Below are 17,718 nucleotides of genomic sequence, written 5' to 3'. Positions count from 1 at the left end.
CATTAACATTCTTGAACTAGGTAAATGTCTGCATTGACTTTATAATAATCTAAATCATGTGTGGTCATTATTTTTATTTTCTTAATATTCAACTGTAAATTTCTCATTGTATTGTCTTTCTTTATTTTCTTCAATAACCGTTCCTAGTCTTTGCTATGTACTGCTATGAGTATGGTGTCATCTGCATAACTTTATTGTTGATATTTCTTTTTCCAGCTTTTACACTTACTTTCTCATTATCTAATCCTGCTTTAAGTATGATGTTTTCAGCAGACAAATTAAATAGAAAAGGTGATGCAGCCTTACCAAATCCCCTTGACAACTGGAAGCCATTTCATTTCTCAGCAGCCTCTTGTATACAGGTCATGGCTCAAGATGTTGTGGCGCACCAGTTTCTTTAAGAGCAATCCATAGTTTTTTATGAACTGTACAAAGGCTTCGCTATGATCTATAAAATACAGACTGATATTCTTTTGAAATGCTTTGGCACACTCCATTATCCAATCTATGTTTTCAATATGATCCCTAGTGCCTCTTTCTTTCCTGAACTCAACTTGGACTTTTGGCATTTCTCAATTCATATTTGGTAAAAGTCTTTGTTGTAGAGTTTTGAGCAGCACTGTGCTTGTGTGAGAAATGGATGCAATTGTGCTAGACTTACTGCTGCCCTCTTTCTTAAATATTGGAATGTACACTGAGCACTTCCAGTCTTTGGGCAAAAATTGTTTTGTTTTCCTTATCTGTGGACAAATTTTACCTAAGACTTGAGGAATGCAATGAGATAATGTCATTGAACCTTTTTTAAAATAACAGTAATGGGTCCTATAAAAAAATTGCCATCCATATAGGACCAATGGGGGAGCTGGATACTGGGGACAAAGAGTTCACTTCATGATTGTTTACAAATTGTTTGGCAGGTACTTTGAGCAAATACTTTGTGTTTTGCAGTTTGTAGTTCAGAAATTTAACCCAGGATCACAAGATCAAACTGCTTTTTATTTGTAAAATATTAAATTTTCAAGACACAAAGAATAATATATCTAGGTATATGATTCCATGAGACATGTGGTCTCATAAGAACACAAGAACCACCACAATGGATCAAACAAATGCTTACATAGGACCTCATCCCATGGGAGGGGGGAAGCGGGGGAAATCATCTTCTTACCATAGTGTGTTCCTCCATTGTTTATAAGGAAAACGGATAATATATTCACCCCATCACATGTGATGTACTTTTGTCCATTTCTATAGTAATCCTCTGGCTTCTGATCTATCATAAGGGCAAATGTAGTCCCTACCCATACCACTTTTATTATTATTATTATTGGGGGAAATCTCAGAATTGTGGAAATCCAAAATCTAGGTCTTAAAAAGGGGGAAATATAGCAACAACTAAGTGGTGATACCGTGTTCCCTCACTACTTCGCGGTTCACTTTTCGTGGATTCGGTTTCATGGTTTTTCAATAAACTCTAAAAGACTATTATAAATAATAAAAATTACAATTTACAGCCTAAGGAAGGGAGGAACGAGAAGCCAAAGGGAGAGAAAAGGAGCCCAAGCAGCCACGGGAGGAGAAGGAGGCAATTTATCAACACACAATTGGTTGATAACGACTTAAAATAGTGTATAACTACTAAAATAATGTATAAATATTAAAATAAATAGTGCCCCTACTTCGTGGATTTTCATTGCAGGTGGTCCTGGAACTTAACCCCCGCGATAAGTGAGGGAACACTGTATATTGAAATTGCACAATTTTTGACAAATAAATTATTTTTTGAAAATTACTGTAAAAGAATCATGCAACAGGATTACTCGACCTCAAATTTTCAGCATCAAGGACTTGCAATGTACATTGGATGGGAATGGAAAAAATGTAGTATAATATTGATTTAAGGCCAGATGTAAAATATTTCTTGGAAATTTTAAAACTACCACCCTTTTTTACTCTTAGCTAATTGCTTCTTTACATCTATAATATAAAAAGGCAATGGCTACTACGGTATATAGCTGGTCTCAGTTTTAAAAACTGTCATCTTGTGATGCAAGGAGTTATGAGAAAAGGTACTTACCATCTTAAAAGGTCTGTTGTGTAGATCCATCCAAGCTAATGTGATTTATCATATGCAAAATTATCATATTCTGCATAATTTGTTTCTCAGCTGAAAGTCATAAGAAAGGCACACTTTCTTCTTTGCATTTCTAAATGTTGGCTAAAAAATATATCTCCTGTCCCACTTGAGGAAAGTTTTTTTTTTCATTTAGACTCATTAACTTTATTATGTTACTATAACAATGTAATTACTCTGTTAAAAATACCAGTTAATTAAGCTTTTCAAGAAATGTATATTTATAACAAATGTACTGTAAATAGAATAAAATGCACTGTATTTCCTGTACGGATGTTTTACATATTTTTTTGCAAATCCTGGAAGAGCTTAAGGCAACTGCTTATTAATATCTGATGGTTACTGCTGGTTTAAGTAGCATGACAATTTATGCCCACTAACGTAACAGCAGAATGCTCATAGACAACTGTCAAAGGTATTGCAACATTCTGGGTGAATCAGACCCTCCCCAAAGTGGGAGAGAAAGAGAAAAATTATTTAATAAAAGGGACCATAGCAGAAGAAGAGGAAAGTTTTTTTTTAATTTCCATTGAAGTAAAATGTTTCATTGGTTGCTTCTACACTTACCGACTTTTTTTGCTTCCTTTTTGTAGTACACTGGCAAAATAAAAATAAAGCTCCTTCCATCTCTAGGAAGCTGCACAACTTGGGAGTCCTTTTGCTTTCTTTTCGCAGTCCATGTTTATTAATTTGTTTTTATCTGTAGCCTGTGAATAACTCCTTATGATTATCTGCTTTTCACTTCTTGATACCCTTCTAGGAATTAAGACTCCTTCCTTCTTTTTCTGGAGTAAACTTAGTTTGCAAACTTTCAATTCAGTGTTTTTTGGTCTTGAGATCAGTACTTTTTATTCTTAAATTGATTCCAAATTCATTTAAAATGGTAATTCCTGCGCCACCTTCGGATACTCCCCCACTGGATACAAATCCAGCCATAGGAAGAGACTATCTTGCGGAGCGTAATGCTTAACAATATAACCTTGCTGTATGTTAGCAATATTTCTAGACCAGGCATGGGCAAACTTCAGGCCTCTGGGTGTTTTAGACTCCAACTCCCACTATTCCTAAGTCTACCTGAGGGCTGAAGTTTGCTCATTCCTGGTCTAGAAATATTACTACGGTGCAGAGAGGCCATATTGTTAAACATAATGCAGCTCTGCAAGGTCTCTTTCTATGGCTACAAGTCCGTGTAGGACTTTCGAACTGCATTATATGGCAGTGAAGATGGGGCCCAAGGCCCTCAAAGTCCTACCCAACACAAACTACCATGCCAACATTTACTGTTTGAGAATGGATGCCCTAATTTTGTTGCTTTTACTTTAAAAAGACATATCACTATAAAGGTTTTAGGCAAAATGCATAGTTTAAAAACTCATTTACAGACTAAATAGCATTATTTTCTTCTCCTCTGCCAGGATAGTTCATGTACTGCTCATTTTTGAGTTTTTTACACCTCACTGCGGAGTATTTCTGCTGGCTGCAGAGTACAACATGCAGAGGCTGAGATCCAATTATCAGGTTTTCTTCTAAGGCGGTGAACCCATCGTTAAGTGGTTTTACAACATCAGCTTCACATTGCAGAGTTCTTGATTTCCATGTGCCTGAAGCAACGGCTTTTGTTTCCCGCAAGGGCATGCTGTTTTTCAATGTTCTGCCCAGTGAAAAGTCAGACATCCTTGTCAGAATTTATTTAAACAACATATTTCTTATGCCGAATTGACAAGCACATTTTATCCTGAGTCGACTTCACCATATTAACAAATAATGTGAAAATGTGGTTGCAAGTTGTACAAAGGAAAGGCATTATGGAATAGCAAAACCTCGGCTCATGTCTACCAAATGGGTTTCGTAGTGGTTATTTTGTTAAAAAGTATGCTATTAAAAATCATAGGTTTCAGCAAATGTAATGCTATTTAAAAATCCAAGACAATTTATGAGATATTTTATGTGACAGATGTACAGGAGAGGAATATAGATATATCTGGCAAAATAAACATACTAGTTATTTTAATTAACACAACAGGACATACATGTTCTTTCAAACATGAATCTCACAAAAAATAACTTCAAACTAGGTTTTGTTTAGTTATACATTTTAGAAAAGGAAAGGAGCACTTGAAAACAGAGGTTTTAAGCATAGTTGTAAAGAGCCAGCCGAAAGATGTCATTGGAACAAACCCATTTATCATTAATGTTCTTGAGGACAAACAACTGATGAAATCCCATCACTGGATCGTCATCCACCTTTACGAAAAGAAGACAAGTTTCACTTTCATGTTAATGTGCCTATTACATAAATAAAGTCTGCATAGTGATTTAAATGTTACAGCCAAACCCCAACTAAATCTATGTTCCTGACATGAAATAATAATAATAACTACTATTACTACTACTACTACTACTACTACTACACACTCCTAAACACTTGGGAAGTGTTTGACTTGTGATTTTGTAATACGAAATCCAGCATATATATCTCATTTGCTATGTCATACTATGTCTTTGTGTCAATAATAATAATAATAATAATTTTTATTGTAGACAGCCCTATCTCCCCGAAGGACTCAGGGCGCTTTCCAACATATATACCAAACACTCAATGCCAAAGAGGAGAAGACATATATTAACAAACTAGCTGTGCTCAGCCATGCATTGGTGTGGCTTATGGGAATGCTTTGTTAGCCAGGTGGAATAGCAGTGAATAGCCTTGCAGCCTCAAAGTCTGGCTGTTTTCTTCTTATGAGAATCCTTGTTTGGTGAGCTGGAATACAAAGCAATAGGCTTGCTGCTTGGAAGGCTGGGTACTTGCGTTGGAAGGGAATGGTTTTTTGGGCTGCTAGAATTGCAATGAATAGCCTCACTACTTCAAAGCCTGGCTGCTTGCTACCTAGGGGAATATTTGGTTGGTTAGCTTCAATAGTACAGAGTAGTAGAGTTGCTTCAAAGCCGGGCCGCCTTCTACCAAGGTTAATCCTTTGTTGGTCTGGTTGAATTGCACTGAGTAGCCTTGCAGCTTCAATGCCTGGCTGTGTTATACCGGGGGGAATCCTTGTTTGGCGAGCAGGAGTAGCACCCTCAATCAAAGAGCAGCTTTGAAGCCTGGCTGCTTCTTTTGTAGGGGAATCCTTGTTTGACCAGCTTGAATTGCACTGAATAGTCTTGTAGATTAAAAGCCTGGCCGCTTTCTACATAGGGCATCCTTGCTAGACCATGTTGAATGGGACGGAGTAGCCTTGTGGCTTCAAAGTCTGGGGGTTTTCTACCTAGGGGAAATCTTGGTAGGCCAGGTTGATTAGCACTGAATAGCCTTGCTGCTTGTAAGCCTGGCTGCATTCTACCTTGTGGAATCCTTAGTTGGCCAGGTTGAATAGCAGTGAGTAGTCTTGGTGCGGGAAGTATGAATGCTGCTATTAGTCACCTTGATTAGCATTTAATGGCTTTGCAGCTTCAAAGCCTGGCTGCTTCCTCCCTGGGGGAATATTTTGTTGGGAGGTGCTAGCTGGCCCTGATTTTTTCCTTTTGGGAAATTCCAATTTCCCTGTTTTTAGAGTGTTGCTTTTTATTGACTGTCCTGATTTTAGAGATTATATTGTTTTGTATTATTATACCACAGTAATTATTATATATTATATTTATAATCTTATATTATCTGCTTAGAACTAGATTATATGAGGCCCCTTCTACACAGCTGTATAAAATCCACACTAAACTGGATTATATGGCAGTGTGGGCTCAAGATAATTCAGTTCAAAGCAGATACTGTGGATTATGTGCCTTGGCATTCTGGGTTATATAGCTGTATGGAAGGGCCTTGAGTCTACACTGCTATATAATCCAGTTCAAATCAGACGGCCTGTATTTTATAGGCAACTAGCTGTGCCCAGCCACGCGCTGCTGTGGCAAAGTGGTGGTGGTATTGGTTAAAAATTGTTGTGGAATTTGATGTTATTTGTATTTTTTAATTAATTTTATTGTAACTTATCTTTTTTATTTATTATATTTTATTATTTTCTTGTATTATTGTTAGTTATTTTGTGTTATTATAGTATTTTATTGTATTAATGTTTAGTGTTTTTAATCATTTTTAGTGTTTATTATTTTTATTGTATTATTTGTATTTATTTTATTTTTTATTTTTTATTATTTGTGTTTTTATTATTTTATTTTATTATTTGTATGTATTATATTTTATTATTTGAATATATTATATTTTATTATTTGATTATATTATTTTTATTTAAGTTTTTTAAAATTGTATTATTTTATTTTGTTTTTTATTTGTTTTTTGTATTTATTTTATTATTTTTGTTTCTCTTTGTATTGGGTTGCTCTGAGTTCTGTGGTCTGCCTGGTCATGTTCCAAATGTATTCTCTCCTGATGTTTCGCCTGTATGTATGGCAGGCATCCTCAGAGGTTGTGAAATGTGTTGTAACGAAAGCAAGTGGGGTTTATATATCTGTGGAATGATCAGGGTGGAAGAAAGAACTGTTGTCTGCTTTAGGCAAGTGTGAATGTTGGAATTGGCACTAAATAGCCTTGTAGCTTCAAAGCCTGGATGGTTCCTGCCTGCCTGGAATGAAAAAAATGTGGCTCCCAGTATTCTGTGAAATCAGGACAGTTAACTAAAGAACAGCACTGAGCAATCAGGGAATTCCAGACATGATGTCCTGAGGGCCAGCTAGCATCTCCCAACAAAGGATTCTTCTCTGAAGCAGGAAGTAGGCAGGCCTTGAAGGCGCAAGGGCATTCAATGGTAATCAAGGTGGCCAAGTGGAACATTCACAGTCACCTGAGACAGATCAGAGTTGTCCCATCCTGGATATCATTGGTGAGATAGAAATAAACATCCCACTTGTCTGTTTTCAAACAGAGCTCATAGTCTCTGAGGATGCCTGGCATAGACATGGGTGGCCGTTTGGCAGCAGAGAGGGTCGTGAGGGAATGGGATGTTTAATCGGCTTTTCCTGAATCCCTTCTTATAATCCAACATATTCAGTTATCCAACGTTTTGCCGGGGTGTTTATGTTGGATGAGTGAGACTCTACTGTATATCTTATATTATCTGCTTAGAACTGGATTATATGAGGCTCCTTCTACAGAGCTGAATAAAATGCACACTGAAGTGGATTATATGGCAGTGTGGACTCAAGATAATCCAGTTCAAAGCAGATAATATAAGATTATAAATGGGTTATATAGCTGTGTGGATGGGCCTTGAGTCTACAATGCCATATAATCCAGTGCAAATTAGATAATCTGTATTTTATAGGCAGTGTGGAAGAGAGAGTGAGGCCTGAGTAGGTTGCTAGGCGACCAAGTGGGCGGGGCTTAATCTTCTAACTGGCAGCAATTGGCTAAAGACAATTATTCCTCTCCCTCTAATTAGGACTTTATTTTTCTTTTCTTTTTGTTGCCGTAACGTAGGGGCAAGGATGGTGGATTGTGCTGCCAAATTTCTAGGTTCTGGGGCTTGTACTTTTGTTGTTTAGTGGCAGGGGAGAACACCATTTGTCTTTTATATATATAGACTAGCTGTGCCCGGCCACGCGTTGCTGTGGCTTAGTCTGGTGGTGTTGGTCAGTCTACATTAGGTTGTATTGATGCTGTGACCTCCACCCTTCTTTATACTCACATTAGTAGTAGTATTTGAAGTCTGTTACCTTCTTCAATTTTTGTGTTGATTGATAATTGCTTGAGATCCCTGTTGTCTTTGGTTTGTTGTTAATCGTGATGTCTGATTCTGCTGAGTGCGGTTTATATCTTATTGTGGTACAATAGTCTTTTTTTTTTTTTGCCTGTGTAGGTGTTTATTATTGTTGTTGTTGTAGTGGTCATGAAGGCTGGATAAGTTAGATGCTACTGTATTGTTTTTTGAAGGCCCAGTGTAGCACTGACTGGCCTCTCAGCCTCAGTGCCTGGCTGCTTCTTGCCTGTGATGGTGTTGATTCTTATTGTTATTATTGTCATTGTTATTATTGTAATTTTTTTTTGGAGGACAAGTGTGAATGTAGGGATTGGGGAGGTGGATGAGTACTGAATGGCCTTGTAGACTCAGTGCATGGCTGATTCTTGCCTGTGTAGGTGTTTATTATTAGTGGGTGAGTGGATGGATAGATGAGTGGATGGATAGATAGAGTGGGTGCTCTCCTTGTTTCCTTTATTCCTATGCTGTTCCCTTTCTCTGCTCCGATCCTGAGCTCGCTGATAAGAACACACTGGTCAGAAAGGAGGATAAATATAACCGGATCAATGGTCTTTCTCTCCCTTTTGCTCCTGGCCTTCCGGGCAGAGAGGGAGGGCTCTTGTCCTTGGCATTCCTTCGCTTCCCTCCCCTCCCTCCTTCCTTTGTTCTATCCGTCCCAGCCTTTCCTGCCTACGGAGCCATGGAACTGGGTCAATGGGTTGGATGGCGGGGAAAGGGAGAAGGAAGAGGCTTCTAATTGCAATGCATGGACTCCATGCCATGGGGTGCTGGAATTTGTAGTTTGCATCCAGTCCAACCCTTTTCTTTCTTTTTGTCATGGAGGAAGAACCCACCCAAACCTTTCAGACAGATGGTCATCCGGTTCAGTTGTGTTGTTATAGTCACGATGCATTGTTGTGAGTTTTATAGGTCCGGATTGTGGTTTTGTGGTGTGGTTGTGTTGTTACAACCAGGAGGCAAGGCTTTTGCATTGTGTTGTCAAGTTTTGTATTTCTGGGGCGTTTAGTGCTGTGCCAAGTTTCGTATTTCTGGGGCGTTTAGTTGTGGTGTTATAGTCACGATGCATTGTTGTGAGTTTTGTGTGTCCGGATTGTGTTTTGTGGTATGATTGTGTTGTTACAACCGGGAGGCAAGGCTTTTGCGTTGTTTTGCCAAGTTTCATATTTCAGGGGTGTTTAGTTGTGTTGTTATAGTCACTATGCGTTGTTGTGAATTTTGTGGATCTGGATTGCGGTTTTGTGGTGTGATTGTGTTGTTACAACTGGGAGGCAAGGCTTTTGCATTGTTTTGTCAAATTTTGTATTTTTGGGGCGTTTAGTTGTGTTGTTATAGTCACGATGTGTTATTGTGAGTTTTGTGGGTCCAGATTATGGTTTTGTGGTGTGGTTGTGTTGTTACAACTGGGAGAAAAGGCTTTTGCGTTGTGTTGTCAGGTTTTGTATTTCTGAGGCATTTAGTTGTGTGCCAAGTTTCGTATTTCTGGGGCATTTAGTTGTGTTGTTATAGTCACGATGCTTTGTTGTGAGTTTAATGGGTCCGGATTGTGGTTTTGTGGTGTGGTTGTGTTGTTACAACCGGGAGGGAAGGCTTTTGCGTTGTGTCGCCAAGTTCCGTATTTCTGGGGCGTTTAGTTGTGTTGTTATAGTCACGATGCGTTGTTGTGAGTTTTGTGGGTCCAGTGTGGTTTTGTGGTGTGATTGTGTTGTTACAACTGGGAGGCAAGGCTTTTGCATTGTGTTGCCAAGTTTTGTATTTCTAGGGCGTTTAGTTGTGTTGTTATAGTCATGATGCGTTGTTGTGAGTTTTGTGGGTCCGGATTGTGGTTTTGTGGTGTGGTTGTGTTGTTGTAACCGGGAGGCAAGGCTTTTGCATTGTATTGCCAAGTTTCGTATTTCTGGATGTTTAGTTTTGTTGTTATAGTCACTGCGCCCACAACTTTATCCTTATATATATATAGATAGATGTAGATGAGACCTAAGTGAACTTTGCCTGTCCCCTGGGTGCCATTGTGGCTCAGGGGGTTGCTAGGAAATGAAGGGGGTGGGACCTAAGGGCAGCAGGGCCTAGCTTTCTGACTGGCAGCCAGGGGGAGAACGGCTCTTCCTCATCCTCTGTAATTTGTACTATTTTTCTAGGTTTTTTAAATTGAAAGACATAGATTGGATGACTATGTCTTTTGTGGCCAAATTTGGTGTGATTTGTTTCAGTGGTTTTGTTGTTTACTCCATGGGAATTATGCACATTACATTTATATATATATAGATTACATCAAAACAGAACACATCAAACAATATAAGCAGCCTAATTTTAAACTGAAAGACAGACAAAATTAATAAAAGATAAAACTTAATAAAACCCAAACAGACATAATTTATCACAGGATAAAACATGTAAAACTAACAGCTAATCTTCAATAATTTCAACCAAGTGGGATCTTACAGTGGGATTGTACAATATCAACCTCTGATTAGATTATATGCTTTGTCACCTTTTAGATGAGTTTTAGACAGCTTAAATAACATGTAAATCAGTTTCCCTAAACATCTCTTCTCCACATATACTAGATTAAAAATCCTATAATTCCCAATCATTACAGAGCTAGCTCATTGTCTAAAGAAAAAGTTAGATATTGTGCCACATTGGGGATAGATAAAGCTAACATATACCTGCCTATACCTGCCTTATACTTTGATTTTATTAATAACACAATTTTGTCTGGGTGCCTTGAGGATCCAACTTACATGATGAGTAATTGTCGATGTAAATACTTTGTAGTTGTAGTAACTAAAATGCCACTGATTTCCAAACTCACCTTCAGCTGACCCACTACCATACTAAGAATACAATTGTCAGGAGTTGGCTGATGATCTTGGGATGTGATGCTGTGCTGAATTTTTTGGAAAGGGAGTCTCTATTTCCAAGAAAGAAAAATCATATTAAGCCTTTCAATAGCTATCATACAAACATGATACAATCCAGTCAGTCCACATTCTTCTTTAGCTTTCCCAATCAAAGTTTAAATATTGAAAACCAGTGCAAGGAAGATTAGTTGAATAAAACACTTTGACGACTACTTTTAAATGATAACATACCATCAATTTTTCCATAATTGAGGATTTTCCCTGGAACTGTTGTCCTTCCCATGACAAACACGAAGCATCTGTCTGCAAAAGGTTTTTTTTATGTCAGTAATGCATATGTTAAATGATTAATCGAAAGCAAAACGTATAAATGAATAATCATAAATCTGATACAAACCCTCGTTTCCCACAACCAATCACACCCCAGAACCATTGCAAGCCCACTGACAATATTTTGTGGCTGATTAAGCCAAAGCACTGCACATCATCTCTCTATAGCAGATAAAAGTGCCCATCATTTCCAGCTAAATGTCCAGACTGCCTACACTTCAAGGGTTTTATCTTCAGTTGCTAAAAATAATGAAATTCCTATTTCCTTTTTTACATGAAATAACATCTCTCCAAGATCTCTAGGTTCTCCAGCATGAGTCTATGGTCAACTTCCACATTGGAAGATTTAGAGATTCCTTTTGCAGTGTTATCTATGGGAATCCTTATGTCCTCCAGCATGATTCTATGATCAACTTCTGGTGGAAATTTACCATAGTGTTGCACTGAAGGACCTAGGAATTGTCAGAGGACGTTTTAATCGAGTTTATGAATACAGTAAAGTTCTGGTTATCTGACATAAACGGGCAGGTCGAATGTTGGATAACCGGAACTGTTGGATAATAGGGAGGCCCTGTTATCCCTCCCAACAAGCCGGGTGCTTGCCGAAGGGAAGAGTCTCGTCCCTTCGGCAAGCACCCGGCACTTTAGAGAAGCCTGGTGCGTGTTGCTGCCTAGCAACACGCACCGGGCTTCTCCAAAGTGTTGGGTGCTTACTGGAGGGAAGAGTCTCGTCCCTCCGACAAGCACCCAGTTTGGAGAAGCCCCTAGCAAAACACACCGGGCTTCTCCAAAGTGCCGGATGCTTGCCGGAGGGATGAGACTTTTCCCTCCAGGCAAGCACCTGGCACTTTGGAGAAGCCTGCTGCGCATTGCTACCTAGCAAGGAACAACGGGCCTGTCCCCAGCACTGGGTGCTTGCCGGGAGGGAAAGTCTGCGACAGCCACATCTCATCCTTCCATCAAGCACCCTGGGCCACGCAGCCTGGCCTGGCATGTCGGATAATACAGTATGTCGGATAACCGGAAGTCGGATAACTGGAACTCTACTGTAATCAAATTTGCAAAAGTCGAACTTGCAAATAGAGAGGTCCAATTTTAGTTCAAAACACAAACAAAAAACTAGCATATTGGGGTGGGGACCTTTCTATTGGTTTTTGATATGGGGATATAGAGGGACAAACCATCACAGAGGATTTCACTTAACCCAGTTAGATGGTACATTGTAGCTGACAAAACCAGGAGGCAATCTCTAAAACTGAGCCACTTTGTTCACACCCAAGCAGCACAAATCTGCATCCAACCACACAACAAACATGACTAATAACTCATGCATTAAAGGGTAAACTGTACCCCTTTAGATGGTATTGGACGGCAACATCTATACAGGCAGTCCCCAAGTTAAGAAAAAGATAAGTTCTGTTGGTTTGTTCTTAAGTTGAATTTGTTTGTAAGTTAGAACAGGTGCATTTTAAAGTGTAACTTCAGCCATCTTCAGAACAGGGGCACAGACAGCAAAACACAGGAGTGTTAACCCTTCCCTTTGCTATTAAAAGTGCTTATATGTGTGTGTGTGTGTACACACACACACACCCAAATAAGCTTTTAACAGCAAAGGGAAGGGTTAACACTCCTGTGGGGGTTGTTTTGCTGTCTGTGCCCCAGTTCAGAAGATTTAACTTCACTTTTTGTCCCTGTGATTGTTGGATTTTGAAAAAAATTGACTTACTGTGGAAACAAGCTTTGGTGAAAAAGCTTCAGTGGAGACCCCTTTCCCCATGATAACTCTTTCTGGGGTGTATTTCCCTTCCAAGGGATAGATTTCTCTCATTTCCTGCTGTCTCACCCCCATTCTTAAGTATGAGTCATTTGTAAGTCGGATGTTTTTAACTGCCTGTAAATCCTAGCCAATATAGACCAATGTTGCAGAATGCTGGGCGCTCCAGTTCAACAACTTCTAAAGGTTGCCCAGCCCTGCATTACACCAAGAAGAAAACAGTGCTAATACGTACATAAAGGGCTCCCAATTGTTCCCTGTTGTTATCAAACTGTTGATAATACAGCTGTATAAAACTGGTTCCAATTTGCTCCCAGACGGGTCTCTCTGCCATTTTACACACCTGTAAAGAGAAAACCTATTAGATTTTTTTTCATTTCAGGAGTGACTTGAGAAACTGCAATTCGCTTCTGGTGTGAGGGAATTGGCTATCTGCAAGGACGTAGCCCAGGTGACGCCGAGGTGTTTTACCATCGCTGTGACAGGCTTTTATTTATTTATTTATTTACAGTATTTATATTCCGCCCTTCTCACCCCGAAGGGGACTCAGGGCGGATCACATTATAACACACATAGGGCAAACATTCAATGCCCATAACACATCAAACAGATGTCCCTGCATGGGGAGCTGGAGCTGACAGACAAGAGCTCATCCCGCTCCCTGGATTCAAACTGCTGACTTTTCGGTCAGCAGTCCTGCCGGCACAAGGATTTAACCCATTGTGTCACTGGGGGTTCCTAATTTATTACATATGTTTAATTAATAAAATTGAATTAGATAGAAAACAGACAATCACAAGCTCACCCATAAAGCAAACAAGCTTGGGAGAATAAATGTACTAAAGTAGTTTAACATACATGAATTATTGTCATACTGAATTTAAATGTGAAGGAATTCAGGACTATAGAAACATAAGCAAGAATCAAATTGCATAAGGTATACAAATTCACATAAAGTAAAGGTGGACAATTGAGCATACAGTACCAAAGAGAACTGAGGGTGCATCTACTAAGATATAGAATTAATAGTTTGATTCTATTGCATTGATTCCATGGATCAGTGCAATAGAATCATGGAAATTGTAGTTTTACAAGGTCTTTAGGGTCTTTATATATATATATATTATAATTATATAATTATATATATATAATTATATATTATAATTATAAGGTCTATATATATATAATATACAGCTTAGAATCATAGAATAGTAGAGTTGGAAGAGACCTCATGGGCCATCCAGTCCAACCCCCTGCCAAGAAACAGGAAATTGCATTCAAAGCTTAATTTATAATAATATATAATAATATAATATAGTGTATATACCTATAATATTGATAATATTATAATGTATTACGATATAATACTGATAATAAGACAGTGTAATAATATTAATTATATACTATATATTAAATGTAATATTACTAATAATAATATTACAATGTAATGATATAGTACAATATAGTAATTTAATGCTAGTATTGTACTATGCCAATAATACAATGTACTGTATGTGAATGTAATTTGTAAGCCGCTCTGAGTCCCCTTTGGGGTGAGAAGGGCGGCAGATAAATGTAGTAAATAAATAAATAAATAAATGTAGCCTTCTCAGCCAGAAAGTGTCAGTGCCTCACCAAACTACAAATCCCAGGATTCCACAGCATTTCATTAGTGGCAGTTTAAAAGATGTGGTGTCAGAATACATTGATTCTACAGTGTATTTGCATACTGAGAGATTCTTGTTTACTTTTAAGCTGTGCAAGTTCATTCCCTTCAGATCCTACCTTCCAATTAGCATGACTGGGTGTCTTCCAAAAGTATATATACACCCCTTAACAGCTAATCATACCTATGGTGGTTATCAAAAGACTAAGTAGACACATTTACATTTAAGAGTGAATGTTCTTTAAAAGTTTGCAAATTTCATCTTAAAGTGCAATTTTATGTAAGGTGTCCAAAAGGCCAACCTTGTGCATTGTTGGCCTTCTCAAAGCACAGAGATGTTGCAAACTTCACTTAAATTTGTTGTCAAAGGCTTTCATGGCCGGGATCACAGGGTTGTTGTATGTCTTTCGGGCTATGTGGCCATGTTCCAGAAGCATTCCCTCCTGACGTTTCACCCACATCTATGGCAGGCATCCTCACTTAAATTTCCCTTGTAAACTTGCAATACTTTACTACCAGAACCATTAATCCTGTCAAAGGTGCATACATTTAAAAAATCATTGCAAAAAATATATTGTAGAATTATATACTGTTGTAAATGTATATGATGAAGTGTATGCATATTATAGAATTAATGCAGTTTGACCCCACTTTAACTGCCACAGCTCAAGGCTATTGAATTCTGGTAGTTGTAGTTTTACAAGATCTCTGCCAATGAGTGGTGCTAGGTCTGTTGTGACGTCTGTTGGAAACTAGGTAAGTGGGGTTTATATATCTGTGGAATGTCCAGGGTGAGAGAAAGAACTCTTATCTGTTTGGGGCAAATGTTGCAACTGGCCACCTCAATTAGCATTGAATACCCTTGCAGCTTCAAAGTCTGGCTGCTTCCTGCCTGGGGGAATCCTTTGTTGGGAGTTGTTAGCTGGCATATTGTTTCAGAATACAGAAATGCTGGACCATTCTAACAACCACTATGTCAGGCTATACAGAGATGCCACTGACCTCCACAAGCATGTGGACAATTTCAACAAAAAAGAGGAAACAATGGAAATGAACAAAATCGGGCTGCCAGTATTTAAAAAACTCTAAAATCTGGACAGTACATAAAGAATAAGACTCTGAAAACAGGGGAAATCTAGACAGAAAACAATCACGGCCAGCTAACACCTCCCAACAATGGATTCCCTCAGGCAGGAAGCAGCCAGGCTTTGAAACTGCAAGGCTATTCAATGTTAATCAAGCATCTAATCAAACTGAAAAAATCACACTTGCCTCAAACAGATAAAGAGTTATTTCTCCCACTCTAGGCATTATTCCACAGATATATAAACCCCACTTGCCTAGTTTCCAACAGACCTCACAACCGCTGAGGATGCCTGCCACAAATGAAGGCGAAACGTCAGGAGAGAATGCTTCTGCAACATGGCCATACAGCCCGGAAAACTCACAGCAAGCCAGTGACTCCGGCCATGAAAGCCTTAGACAACACAAAACCACAACTCCCAGGATTCCACAGCAGTTAAAGTGGTGGCAAACTGCATTCATTCTACAGTGCAGCTGCACCCCGATCGCTGGAGTTAAGAGTCACGTGTAAAGTGAGGAAGGAGAGGAAAGCTCTGTAAGGTTATAGGGAAACACGCGGGACCACAACCCACCTTGAGGAAAAGGCGTCCCGCAAAGACAGTCGCTGTTCCTGGGGATTTGGCGCCAGGGCTACAAACTTTTCCACGCCCCCCTCGGCGCTGTTCCGCAACACGTGGGCGGGCGCGCCAGATCCAAGGACCGCCTGCAGGGGGCGCTGTGCGGCTCACTACGTCACGTCTCCCTTAGCCAATTGTAGCCGCCACGCCACCGACCCGCAGAGGATTTCCGCTCTCCGATTCTGAAGGTTGGAGTGCAGCGCTTTTCAAGTCGCAGCCGGTCCTTGAGAATGAATGCAGTTTAGTCCCGCTTTAACTATCCATGGCCCAGTGCTATGGGATCCTTGGAGTTGTCGCCTGCTGAGGCACCCACACTCTCGTGGGTTCCATTGCATGTTTCCATTGCATGGAGTCAGGGAAGTGCATTCATTCTGCAGTCTAATGCACCCCAAAAGTATTCAGTTATTCAGTGCAATATATTCATGAACAAAGTGATATACATACATCAGTCTGTCCCTGAATATACTCTAGTCAGAGCTGCAATCTGCCTGATCTAACTTTGTCCTTAACAGTTTGGGAAACATTAGACTACAGAATGAAATTCAATGCAGCATATTCATATATGTGTGTGTGTGTGTGTCCCTGAATGTACTGCAACCTGTGTTTGTTTTTGAGTGTGAGGTCATATCACTTTGGTCACATGTTACGCTATGTCTTAGAAAAAAATTCAATCTTTGCTTCCGTTTTTTTATTAATGTTCCCATTGGAAAATGCGTAAGGATATGGGAGAACTACAATCCCCAAAAATATTGGGTCAATCCACCCCAAACCCTGCCAGTATTCACAGTTGGCCATGTTAGGTCTGTGTGCCAAGTTTGGTCCAGATCCGTCACTTGCTGTGTTCAATGTTCTCTGAATACAGGAGAGTTATAACTCTCTGATGCCAAGGTCAATCACATCAAAGTTCACCAGTGTACAAAGTTGGCAGCATTGGATCTGTGTGGCAAATTTGGTCCGGATCCGTCATTGGTGGGGTTCAGAGGGCTCACAGAATACAGGTGAACTATAACTCCCAGAGTTAAAGGTCAATCACCTCCAAAGTCCACCAGTATTCCCAGTTGGCCATGTTAAATTTTTGTGCCAAGTTTGGTCCAGATCCATCATCAGATGGGTTCATTTTTCTCTGAATACAGGTGAACTATAACTCCTGGATGCCAAGGTCCATCACTCCCAAACTCCGCCAGTATGCAAATTTGGCCATATTGGGTCGGTGAGCCAAGTTAGTTCCAGATCCATCGTTGGTGGAGTTCAGAGTGTTCTTTGATTGTTGGTGAACTATACATCCCAGTCCCTACAACTCCTATAAATCATGGTGAATTCTCCCCAAACCTCTCTAATATGTTCAGTTGCTGATCAATTCCCGTTTTGATGTGCAATAGAAAAGGGTAGGAAAGGGTTAAGGGAAAGGCAGTGGGCAGGGTCATGCAAATGGACAGGGAAAGGAACACTGGGATGTGCTTGCTGTAACCTGCAATGTCCTGGGAGGGAGTGACTTGGTGGCACCACAGCACTGGGAACTATAGCCTGTTTGTGGAGGCTGGAGGCTGT

The 17,718-nt window shown here is 39.5% G+C and overlaps 1 protein-coding gene across 1 annotated transcript; it reads right to left on the bottom strand.

Moving 5' to 3' along the window:
* Nucleotides 1-3,807: 3,807 nt before the first annotated feature.
* LOC134298958 (nuclear transport factor 2-like) lies at nt 3,808-16,269 on the bottom strand. Its single transcript, XM_062980629.1, has 5 exons — nt 16,126-16,269; nt 13,040-13,147; nt 10,932-11,003; nt 10,652-10,750; nt 3,808-4,378 (listed from the first exon to the last, which is right to left on the bottom strand). Exons 2-5 carry the CDS (start codon nt 13,136-13,138, stop codon nt 4,265-4,267), a joined length of 384 nt encoding a protein of 127 aa, XP_062836699.1. The 5' UTR covers nt 13,139-13,147; nt 16,126-16,269; the 3' UTR covers nt 3,808-4,264.
* Between the last annotated feature and the right edge of the window lie 1,449 nt (nt 16,270-17,718).

The sequence above is a fragment of the Anolis carolinensis genome, chromosome 4 (genome assembly GCF_035594765.1).
Source record: "Anolis carolinensis isolate JA03-04 chromosome 4, rAnoCar3.1.pri, whole genome shotgun sequence".
Taxonomy (NCBI): Eukaryota; Metazoa; Chordata; class Lepidosauria; order Squamata; family Dactyloidae; genus Anolis; species Anolis carolinensis.
This window is presented reverse-complemented; position numbering and strand designations above follow the sequence as displayed.

What these genes read in the sequence shown, in the direction of transcription:
- LOC134298958 (XM_062980629.1), bottom strand. Translation starts at nt 13,138, where the DNA reads ATGGCAGAGAGACCCGTCTGGGAGCAAATTGGAACCAGTTTTATACAG. An exon ending in AACAATTGGGAGCCCTTTAT is followed by an intron (nt 11,004 to 13,039) that starts GTACGTATTAGC and finishes AACCTTTTGCAG; the next exon opens with ACAGATGCTTCGTGTTTGTC. An exon ending in TGGTAGTGGGTCAGCTGAAG is followed by an intron (nt 4,379 to 10,651) that starts GTGAGTTTGGAA and finishes CTTTTCGTAAAG; the next exon opens with GTGGATGACGATCCAGTGAT.